Source organism: Octopus sinensis, linkage group LG8 (genome assembly GCF_006345805.1).
Source record: "Octopus sinensis linkage group LG8, ASM634580v1, whole genome shotgun sequence".
Lineage (NCBI taxonomy): Eukaryota > Metazoa > Mollusca > Cephalopoda > Octopoda > Octopodidae > Octopus > Octopus sinensis.
Genome location: NC_043004.1, coordinates 63,558,206 through 63,571,234, shown reverse-complemented (window position 1 = coordinate 63,571,234; position 13,029 = coordinate 63,558,206). Strand labels below are relative to the sequence as shown.

General features: G+C 35.9%; 2 protein-coding genes across 2 annotated transcripts in view; both read right to left on the bottom strand.

Annotated features, from left to right (window-relative positions):
- LOC115214756 (neprilysin-2-like) overlaps positions 1–13,029 on the bottom strand; it is a 214,764-nt gene that overhangs the window by 106,884 nt on the left and 94,851 nt on the right. The gene's annotated exons all lie outside the window — the stretch shown is intronic.
- The window catches only part of LOC115215068 (neprilysin-11-like), a 73,101-nt gene that overhangs the window by 50,146 nt on the left and 9,926 nt on the right, over positions 1–13,029 (bottom strand). The window contains exons 2-3 of the mRNA XM_029784219.2: positions 11,366–11,407; positions 9,643–9,684 (exon numbers count right to left, since the gene is read on the bottom strand). Coding sequence (XP_029640079.1) covers positions 9,643–9,684; positions 11,366–11,407 — 84 coding nt within the window. The remainder of the gene's footprint in view (positions 1–9,642; positions 9,685–11,365; positions 11,408–13,029) is intronic.

Genomic DNA, 13,029 nt, shown 5'->3' with positions numbered 1-13,029 from the left:
CACAGGTAATTTTATAACCATCTTTTACCTCCTTGAAAATAAAAACACTTACTCATTCCTACAATTTTATATCAAACAATTATTGCACTTCTGTATCCCCTATCCTCCATAACAAAACTCACATTCTGGCTGAAAACCTAACTAGCCTGACCCTCTAAGAAATAGACGTAATTCTAACTTCTAGAAAGACACTCATTTCCTTCGATGATAAGCTTTGGTGCCGATCTACCATCAATAATAATAATAGTAACAATTTCTTCGATATAACTTTGAGCTCCTCTGATTCTGCTCGGATCATGGATATGGTTGGTCTAATCCTTGACCAGCGACTCCGCATGTATTTCCCTAATACCAAGTGGGGTTTGTATAGGGCCATTGTATTATTGGTTAATATGTGCCTATCTAGACCAGAATAGCGAAAACTAGAACATATTTACTAAACATCTTTGCTAATTGTAATTTATCCATCACATTTGAAAAGACTTAAAAAGCAGCTAATGTTCTAGATGTTATTTCAGATTTAAAATCTTCACTATAGAGCCCTACCTTAAACCTAATCAGTATCCCTGATACATTAACATAAACGTTAATCACGTTCGATAGTGTAACGAAAGGCGTATCTATCCGGATATCAGATCTCTCAGCCACGTAGGAAATCTTCAATAGCCACTCTACTTACAATAACCAGACGCCAGTTGATTCTCCCAGTAAATTAAATATATAGCAAGCACTAAGCTTAAGACACACATCTCTAAACTCAATCTCGGGTGTGGGGCATACCCCACTATGGACACGTAAAAAGTCTCCCAGTGTAGACATACACAATGAAAGCTTGCTACAAACCTAAAAGAACCTCGACCAGGACGCTCTCGACCGTCCTACGCTTACCCGTATAACTCTCGGTCGAAATTGAAGCTGATAATGAACACTGAGTGCCGGAACTCTCCTCTAACAAATGAGATAGATTAAACTTCCCCTATATTGCCTAATGAAGGTGAAAGAACGTTGATTCTCTGGTTTACACTCGAATTCGATTTAAACGTTAGGAGCTTAGACAGAATCTTTTTTTACAATAGTAGACTCTTAACTTCTCATCTCATCATAAATACCACTCATTCTTAAAAAATCGACCCTGAAATTATCCTCCTCTTCTCCGCCCAGTATAGAATCTAATGTTACTTCATCTAATAAGCGTAAACTTAATTCAATCTGCATGAATAACGCATATAAGCAGTGCTGTCAAAATATATATATAATCATAGCATAGGTTAATGCAGCGACAACACTAACACCGGCCACAACTGTAACTCTTGCACTGTAACCAGAATAAATCAGGAAGCGGATATGATAGCTTTCGAAGATGGTCGAAGTACGGCTAAGACGAATGTTACTACTAATACTAATACTAATACTACCGCGGCTGCTACCAGTACAATTACTACTACTACTACTACTACTACTACTACTACTACTACTACTACTACTACTACTACTACTACTAATAATAATAATAAAAATAATAATTATAAAATCAACAACGTGAATATCAGTATATATGTGTATATATAGATATACTACTTTACTTGCTTCAGTCATTTGACTGTGGCTATGCTGGAGCACCGCCTTTAGTCGAGCAAATCGACCCCAGGACTTATTCTTTGTAAGCCTAGTATTTATTCAATCGTTCTGTTTTGCCGAACCGCTAAGTTACGGTGACGTAAACACACCAGCATCAGTTGGTCAAGCGATGTTGGGGGCACAAACACTGACACACAGACACACACGCATATATATACATATATATATACGACGGGCTTCTTTCAGTTTCCGTCTACCAAATCCACTCACAGGGCTTTGGTTGGCCCGAGGCTATAGTAGAAGACACTTGCCCAAGGTGCCACACAGTGGGACTGAACCAAGAACCATGTGGTTGGTAAGCAAGCTGCTTACCACACAGCCTATATATATACATTATTGTTTTCTCTGCAATAAATTACAAATAGAACAGTTTGAATTGCCTTTTCTCAAGGGCAAAATCAGCGCTTCCAGCGGTTGCTGGTAGTAGTAAACACATTTGACCTCCGCTGACCCAAAATGTTCCAAGATTCTTTTGTCCCTATGGCTGATCTCCCCACCAACTGCCGAATCTATTTATAGACCTGTGGAATCACTAAGGTGCTATTTTCTCTCCCCCATTTCTTTCAAAATCCACATATATACATTATTGTTTTCTCTGCAATAAATTACAAATAGAACAGTTTGAATTGCCTCTTCTCAAGGGCAAAATCAGCGCTTCCAGCGGTTGCTGGTAGTAGTAAACACATTTGACCTCCGCTGACCCAAAATGTTCCAAGATTCTTTTGTCCCTATGGCTGATCTCCCCACCAACTGCCGAATCTATTTATAGACCTGTAGAATCACTAAGGTGCTATTTTCCCTCCCCCATTTCTTTCAAAATCCACATATGTATGATTATCCCAAGTACAAGAAAATAAGAACATTTAACAAAATCCTTAAATAATAAATTGAAATAGTAATAATGATAATAACAGCGGTATTGGTGGTGATGGTGTTAATGATAAAAATTAAAATAATGATAATATGCTGCAGATGCTAATACTACAAATACTACAACTACTACTACTCTGATAGCACAGGAATATCAGTGATATCAGTGATGATAATAATAATAATAATAATGAAAAAAGCGGGTAGAGTTTCCCCGAGTCTCCCCATGTCTAGATTAATGATACATCTAGTGATGGTGTCACAATGAATACACTGGTAATTGCATAACCTGATAATAGCAGCCTCATATGAGTGACAATGAATAAACAAAATATTGTGAATAACGGTGGTAATGAAACTGAAGCCATTGTTGCAAATAGTGTTACACCCGGCAGGCTCCAGACTGTCGATATCCAGAAAGGGGCCACCACACACGGTCTAGATGAAGCAAGCAAATTAATGCTGAGGTCATAGAGTGAAAGTACCTGAGCAACTCGGTAGGTGAAAATGTTGCTCAAATTAGGGGTTACCGACAACATTCCCAAAAAGGGAAAAGAAAATCCTAAAAAGAGCCAGGAAAGCCACTGCTGAAAAGCTGATAGAAAGCAAAGGAACGAAAAAGAGTTGGCCTGGTACAGGCCACTAAACCTGTTGGGAAAAACGGAAACGGTAATGATAGTATTCATGAACACGAACATGTATTTGGCGGGCGTGATTGTGCCCAACCTGTAAGCAAGAATCTTCCAGAGTTATATTGAAGAAGGTGTCCTCACTTATGTAAAAATCCCATGGAAGCTATACAGCGACATGAAGAAGCTACACCCAAAAGACACCTCTAATATTAACTATAATTCTATCTATATAAGACCGGATTGATCCGTCGTTATTACTCGAAGTCCACGTTGGAATGCTCGGATAATCCAGACTGAATCGATTTGCCAGCCTATATCGCTTAAGTAGGTTGACAAGGCGAGAGTAACTTGTCCTATTAGTCAAGCCAACGCTGTCCTGACAACCAGTGTTCGTTTGTCCTCTTAAGCTAGAATCTAGCATTCTGACAAAATAGACAGATAGACTGCGTAGTTAGCGTTAAAGTAAAGGAACTATAGACACGATTCGTTTAACTAAAATTATCCAAAGTGGTTCACAATAATTGTAACAGTCAAGTAAAACATGTAAAAGAGTAACAAAATATTGGCGTATGTGAATAATTTATTACAGTCAGCTTCATGCTGGTACTTCGTGAGTTGGAAAACTTCATCATCTCTTGAAATTATGAATGGCGAAATCAAGAACCTACTCACAATATATGTTGTCAAATTCTTCCGTTACTTCTTACAATGTTATTTGAATTAACATAAAAAGTATTTCAGTCATTGTGTTTTATTATATCATAAACTAAATTCGCATCATACACATTCAGATATCATTACTTAGTGAACTATATATATATATATATATATATATATATATATATATATATATATATATATATATATGTATGTATGTATGTATATGTATATACATATATGATTATATACATGTATGTGTGTGTATGTTTGCGCTTGCGTGTGTAGATAGATAAGGTTGGTAGATGGATAGATGGATAGACGGAAAGATAGATACATAGACAGACAGTTAGATATGGTGGCATATACAAAGGGTATAAATTGGTGGGTTGCACATCATTTTACATTTGTAGTAAGGAAGCATATGTCCAATGATGATGAAGGTGATGTTGAAATTAAACTCGAGTAACATGTTTGCAATAATCGGGATGCAGTTGCTGAAATTTTTGGTCATCCTACCCTACCGTGATTGAAAGGATTATATTTGATATGACACTGAAGATAGAAGTGATGGTGATGATAATAAAAGATATATTAATCCTTCTAAAGAATTTCCCCTTTGCTGTATACTAATAATTTTTTTGCAGGTTACCACCTTTGTGCACTTACTCAGACATTGCAAACATAAAAGCGGCCGATTAAATATATTTTGAACAGCAACCCTTTGTGTTCATTTATATCACGATATATATCGCTTGCATCTACAGAATGGAGAGAGGCAAACTGCTTGCAGTCATTATTCAACTTGGGGTGTAAACGTGTGAAGCTGAACACAAGCATTTTTGTCACATACATATACAGATCCCACCTAAACTATAGCAAAAGTGAATGGCATATACAAAATTATACCCGATTACAATGTATCGATATTTAGATATTCCATTGTAGATATATCAATCCATCAACAACTATATACTAACAAAATGAAACAATGAAATAGTGGATCTACAGTAGCGTTCCTTGATTCATTGTTTCATTGTTTCAATTATGCGGATTCGCGAGAAATCCCATGAAAGAAAGGAATTTGTTTATCAAAAATGGAGACGAACACCTTTCTCCATATGATCGGGTTGATAATTGTTAATATTCTTGGATATTTTCCTACTTTTCTTAACATGAAACCGATGGTAGCTTTAATTCACAAATAAAGAAAACCTATATATATATATATATATATATATATATATATATATATATATACATTCTATATGCATACATACATAAATACATGCCATATATATATATATATATATATATATATATACACATTCTATATGCATACATACATAAATACATGCATATATATATATATGTGTGTGTGTGTGTGTGTGTGTATGTATGTATGTATGTATGTATGCATGTATATTTATATATGAGAGAGAGGGGGGTAATTATGCAGTACACTGGATATTTTAAACCCAATAGTTTGGGTATGAAATTCAAATTATGTATATAAGGTGCGGACGATCTTTGGGGACACATGCATTTTTATCATTATTTTACTTGACTTATTTTTTAAACTTCTAGTTCAGAAAATATCAATAACAGGCCTTATGCTTACTGATGAAATGAAAAAGCATGCTGTGATTATGGCTTTGAAACCTAAGCATGGTGATCTAGGAATTTCTTGGTTTCTGAATGTTGCATGATCTTTTACCCATAAGATTCGGTGTGAGTTAGAGAAAGAAGATGAAAGCTTGTCACTTGTATCAAAACATTAAAAAAATAACATTTAATCAGAACACCTGAATTCATTTAGGAGGTTAAGTAAAACATTGGAGACAATCCAGGAAAGTCAATGAGAACAATTGCAAAATGATTTCATGTGTCAGAAAAAGCAGTCAGAAATGTTGTACATGGAGACATCAGATACAAATATTACGTAATGACGAGAGGTCAATTCATGTCAGAAAATCGAAAGAAAACCGTTTAATCGGATCCAGTAGAATTTCGAACAAACTTAAAAATCCATGAGAAATGGTGTTATTGGATTTTTCAAATGAGAAAACTTTGACTAGGACCAGAAATCTAACAAGATATGACAGATAGCATATGTGTAGACCCGCCTGAGGTTCTAAGAGGAATTCACACAAAATCTCCTGCAAGTGTCATGATTCTTGGTGAAGGACATGTGATGCCTCCTCAACCTTTTCCAAAAGGCCTTAGAATGAATGCTGCTGCGTAAATTGACGTTCTGAATAAAGTTAAGATCAACAGTGTATGCAATGGAAGGACTTATGCCTTTCAACAAGTTTGTGTACCATCACACAAGGCTCAAATGATACAAGAATGGATAACCGACAATTTAAATGATCACATCATTCCCAACATTTCGCCTCCTATGTCTCCAGATCTCAATCCACTGGACTACTATGTATGGAGCGTTTTTGAGAGAAATGTCCACCTCATAGCACCCCACCATAGCACACACATAGCATCCCCCATAACACCAAAGATTCTTTGAAAGCTGCCATAGTTCGATTCATGTCCGACATGAACAAAGACAACCTAATACGAGCTTGTAAACGATCTCGACCTTGCGTAGCGTTAGTTATTGTTGCTTGTGGTGGTGTTTTTGACTGAATTTATTAAATTGATAATTTAGCTTTAGCAACTTTTAATAGAGGAATGAGAACATTAAACCATTCCAAAAAAAGGATGCAGTAATCATCAGATGGAAAGTTATGTTACAAATAAAAAGAATACCACGAGAATATAACTGGGACGCTGCTGAACTTTTCCGATGTCAACAATGACATAGTAGAGCTTAAGAATATGGTTTGTGAGAGGGAGTAATATGTCATTTAAGTTCAGCTACACTACTAGACTTGTTCTTAGTAGGCTGGTAGACGTGTATATGATATTTTATTATAGTAGGGTTATAAGAATGGATATCTGGGAGGGGGCATCATTTATTCTTTCTTATCGTTAAGAAGTTAATGATAAAGAATAAAGAAAGAAAGAACTAATGGTGAAGAAAAAGTGAAGGAAAGAAATATAAAGAAAAATAAATGCGTACAAGACAGTTAGGCATGAGGTGGAAAGATGTAGGGTGTTGTTTTAGATACGAATATGTTATATACTTTAGATGGCATCGCTTGTAATATTAGGACAAGCTTGCCTGGAGAGACTAACTTCTTAGATCCTTTTCCCAGCTATCATTTGCGTAAGCCTTCTATAATAAAATGTCATCTACACCCATCTCCAAACTAGGTAAGAACCAGTCTAGCAGACTCTTATCACACTCATGTTAGATTTCCTTAGACTACAGTAACATTACGAGTGGGTTATTAAACCAAAGAGATTTTCCAAAAATAGAGCAGACATAACACTCCACATCAAACACATAATGAAACACAAATGCATATACACACATATATATGGGTATTTATATTGACAAATGTAGGGGCATGTATGTGTGTATAAGTGGTGTCTAAATATACATAGGTACATCCATATATGGGTGTATGATTTTTTTTTGTGCGCGTGTTTGTGTCTGCAGTTGAACAATTTGCAAGAGGTATTTCAGGATATATTTTATAATTACCTGAAGCAATTCCAATCTAGTATAGTTTAAATTTACGTTATTAGAAAATGTTTGAAAGCTCTCGATAGAATTTCAGGCAACTTGCGCATCGAAGACTTGACATGAGTTCTTACTAGCAGTAAAAATCTAAATGTATTCCACTGAATTTAAATCTGGTAAGGTTTAAGTACACTAGCCATATGTTTCATAACCATAAACAATGTCTGGTGGCCATACTAAAGTTTCCTATGATTTGTGTAAAGCCTTCCGCTGCTTCCTACATCCAAAAGAATTTAACAACAACCTCCGATACTATTCAACTTATTCACCTTCAGTACCGACTACACTTAAAACTACCACGTTCGCTAGAGACATAATGTGCATCTATCTAGGGGCATTAGCTAACCCTGCAGGTAATCATTTTCGTATATCTGTGCAGACACGAATCAGTTCTCTTCAATATGTACAATATGTAACGAATTTGTGGGGGATCGAATCATATATGCTTTATATGATTACTGAAGATATGATACCACTAGATAACACGGGATTTGGAGCCTAGCATATTAGATCTACTTTCATGTCAATATCTATGGTTGATTTTTCATATTCCATCAGTTCTCCCAGTTTTCTGTTATCTGCTCCGATTGCCAAGATCTTTTCTTTGTATGCAGCAACCAAAAGCATGCAAGGATTGATGCCTTCAATTATTTACTGTTACTTTTCTTCTTTATCCAACATGTTCAGGTAGCAGTTATATATTTCTAAATAAATTACACCCATGTAATCAAAGAGAAGTGACCCAAGCCTAGATACTCAGGCGTCTCACGAAAGCGGCGACTGAGTGAAGTTCTCTGGTGATCTGCCTCAGAATAATCGCATTGAATGGTGTTGCAGGTATACATCATCATATTCGTATCCCAGTGTTCATAGTTTTAAATCTAGGTATAATCGTTCACTTTGTTCATTGCTGGTTAACAACTAAGTGTGACAAATTATCAAAGTGGTTCTGAAGGTAATGCATTTTGATGATTTTAGATTGATGATATTAGATTGATATTTTGATTGATATTAGAGTGAAGTTAAAAGAAAAGAAAGCATGTTCTCTACAATTTCAAAGTGGTTACCTGCTTTATGAACTGCCAAGTAATATCTTTGCAACCAGTGTAAAGGATGACCGTTCATTTGTCTCAGAAAATTGAAGCCCGTCGAAAATACCTTCTTCTTCATGCTCAACAGTAAGAACGCCCTGCATATTTACTTATAACTGCCATCTGTTCTACTCAAAGACTTCACAAACGCTGTGTGTACTGTGTGTGTGTATGTTTGTGTGTGTGTGTGTGTGTGAGTGTGTGTGTGTCTCAATCTATATCGAGAATATCAGTCCGCAACCGTCCACCTCATAGCCATCCGCTGCATGCGATAGTACGCACATATACTCTGCCTCCCTACTGGTCAGTCTACAATGGTCGTATTCTTCTTCGATGCACTAGCTCCACGGTGCAAGCCTATCCGTGGCGAGTTCCGTGCCGTATATTTGGACGTGATTAAGCAAGGTATCCAATTGGTCTATGTCATTTTCTTGAACAGGTGAGTTTATAACCTAGTTTCACCTCCCTGAATATACAAAAACATCCTCATTCCTACAATTCCTTATCAACAATTACTACACTTCTGTATCCCCTATCTCCTTAACGAAGCTCTTATTCTAGCTAAAAACTTTTCTAACCTGACCCTCTAAGAAATAGACGTAATTCTAACTGCTAGGAAGGTACCAATTTCCTTCGATGATAAGCTTTGGTACCGATAAACCTTCAATAATAATAATAATAATAATAATAATAATAATAATAATAATAATAATAATAATAATAATAGCAACAATTTGTTTGATATATCTATGGGCCCCTCTTACTCTGCTCAGGTTACGGATCTGGTGGGACCATACCTCAGCCAGCGACTCCTCATGTATTTCCGTAATACCAAGTGAAGTTTGTATAGGCACGATGCATTGGTGGTTACTATGGACCCATCTAGACCGTCAATAGAGAAGACGAGACAATATTTTCAAAACTTGTTTGCTCAGAGAGCAACCAGAGAGAGAAAGAGAGAGGGAGAGGGAGAGAGAGAGAATATGTGCACAGTATCACAAATATGATTACTATCAGCAATAAGTATTGTCAAACGAAATATTATGTGAGAAAATACGATGTATAAACCAGTGTGAGGATAGAAATATATTAGTAGCGAAGAACGTACGCGACTTTCGAAGGACCCAATCCGCCTGCAACCTCACTGTATCTGAAATATAAATGGAAAGCAGAAACATGTATTACTGCTGTGATTTCTGTATTTGGCTTATGAAATAAAATACGACATTAAGAAATGATTGAACGCTGTTGTCGATGTAATCGACTTACATCTTTCCCAAAACGGATGGCATTGTTTCAGACATTGAGAGCAATATAAAAAGATTTGAACGGAGAGCTTGCAGAATAGTATGCTGTGCAGAGAGTCCAGCATCATTTTGCCCATGCTTACGATCTTAGCTGTGGATTAATTCACCTTTGATACTTGATAGGTGATAAAATAAGAAAAGTTGAATCACTAGTGACAATATAATCAATGTACACACTTCTCCGACATATGCTTAAATTCTTCCCATATTTGAAAATAATATGAATAAAATATTCTAGTTCGAATCTGTGTTTAATTCATATTCGCGTCCCAAAATAAGATTGATATATCGACAGGATACAGAAATGATCAAGGGTAAGTATGAAATAATTTTAGAAAGAGAGCATCGACATTCTGTGGTTTATGTTACTCATTAAAATTAAAATACCAGTGAAAGAATCAAGATTAATTATTAACTGAAGAGTAGAAATTTAGAAATGGGCACGTGAATCAAGGAAAATATCTATTAAAAGACATTCTTGAATGGAATGTGCTATATCTTTGTCAATGAATCAGTTATTTCCTCCATCGGCCATTACTTGAAAGGTAATATTTCACTGATCATTCGTCTTTACTGTATTCTAGCAATTATTTGCTGCTCCAATACACTAGTGTCTGCCTATAATATCAAATCAGGACACTCCTTATTTTGATAACTTCTGTTGTCAAAATTGACTATAAATGTTGTTTTGATACGAGTACTGTGGTCCCTGAAATCCTGTGTATTTAATTGGCTGTATTGGATTCAATTGAATAGCCGTTCGTGGCATCCTGTATGGATAACCACACATACATGTATATATACCCACATTTATAGGCAGGTATGTATGTACGTACTTGTGTATGTATGTATGTAAGCCTTTATCTACGTGTGTATGTATGTAAGCATGTATGTATGCATGTATGTATGTATATATGTATGTATGCATGTATGTATGTATGTATAGCGTATAACATGGAGGTTGTCCTGGATAGATCTGCCGCCGATTAGTCCACACACGATACGCGCCAACATTTTTGCTAACACCTTGGCCAAAATCTTCAAATCTCAATTAAGCGGAGTGATGGGCCTCAAATTGTCTATTTTATCCCCGTTGTTTGAGTCCTTTCTTAGTAGCACCACGATCCCCCGGCAAACAGATTTGGGTATTAATAAATTGTATGTAGCATTAAATGATTTCATCTTAATATACATCAATGTATAATGAGTCAAACTTCTAAAAGTTAAAATTTAAACAGATTAGATTTTACAGGCAAATTTGCTCGGGCTATTCTGCGTTGCAGACGTTTATACCCAGGCAAGTGTCTTAGATTTAAGACACCATTTTTATATACTTACTTCTACCTGCCTATCAGTGTTTTCCTAATGGGTAGTCAGTGAGCAACCAGAGAGAAAGAGAGAGTTGTGCAAGGTATTACATACATGGTAATTATCAGCAATAAGGATTGTCAAATGAAATATGTGAGAAAATACTATGTATAAACCAGAGTGAGGATAGAAATATATCGGTAGCGAAGAACTTACGAGACTGTCGAAGAACACGGTCCGACTGCAACCTCACTGTATCTGAAATATAAATGGAAAGCAGAAACATGTATTAATGCTGTGATTTCTGTATTTGGCTTATGGAATAAAATACAACATTAAGAAGTGATTGAACACTGGTGTCGATGTAATCGACTTACATCTTTCCCAAAACGGATGGCATTGTTTCAGACATTGAGAGCAATATGGAAAGATTTGAACGGAGAGCTTGCAGAATAGTATGCCTTGCAGAGAGTTCAGCATCAGTTTGCCCATGCCTACGTTCTTAGCTGTGGATTAATTCGCCTTTGATACTTGATTAGTGATAAAATAAGAAAGGTTGAATCACTAGTGACAATATAATCAATGTACACACTTCTGCGACGTATGCTGACATTCTTCCCAGATTTGAAAATAATATGAATAAAATATTCTAGTTCGAATCTGTGTTTAATTCATATTCTCGTCCCAAAATAAGATTGATATATCGACAGGATACAGAAATGATCAAGGGTAAGTATGAAATAATTTTAGAAGGAGATCATCGAAATTCTGTGGTTTATGTTACGCACTAAAATTAAAATACCAGTGAAAGAATCAAGATTAATTATTAACTGAAGAGTAGAAATTTAGAAATGGGCACGTGAATCAAGGAAAATATCTATTAAAAGACATTCTTGAATGGAATGTGCTATATCTTTGTCAATGAATCAGTTATTTCCTCCATCAGCCATTACTTGAAAGGTAATATTTCACTGATCATTCGTCTTTACTGTATTCTAGCAATTATTTGCTGCTTCAAAACACTAGTGTCTACCTATTATATCAAATCAGGACACTCCTTATTTTGATAGCTTCTGTTGTCAAAATTGACTATAAATGTTGTTTTGTTACGAGTACTGTGGTCCCTGACATCCTGTGTATTTAATTGGCTGTATTGGATTTAATTGAATAGCCGTTCGTGGCATCCTGTATGGATAACCACACATACATGTATATATGCCCACATTTATAGGCAGGTATGTATGTACGTACGTGTGTATGTTTATATGTAGCACGTATATACGTGTGTATGTATGTAAGCATGTATGTATGCATGTGTGTATAGCGTATAAGATGGAGGTTGCCTGGATAGATCTGCCGTGAATGCCGCCAGTTTATGCTTTCCCGATTAGTCCACACGCGACACGCGCCAACATTTCTGCTAATACCTTCGCCAAAATCTTCAAATGTCAATTAAGCAGAGTGATGGGCCTGAAATTGTCTATTTTATCCCCGCTGTTTGCGTCCTTTCTTAGCAGCACCAAGATCCCCCGCCAAACAGATTTGGGTATTAATAAATTTTATGTAGCATTAAATGATTTCATCTTAATATACATCAACGTATAACGAGCCAAACTTCTGAACGTAAAAATTTAAACAGATTAGATTTTACAGGCAAATTTTGTTGGGCTATTCTGCGTTGCAGAAGTTTATAGCCACGCAAGTGTCTTCGATTTAAGACACCATTTTTATATACTTACTTCTACCTCAGTGATTTTGTAGTGAGCTACATTTGGTAATTTAATATTCTATGGTATACGTTATCCATTCCTTGTAATGGCAGAATAAGGAAGTAGTGAAATATTGATACTTTCAAGAATACACATATACCTTGTAGCTAT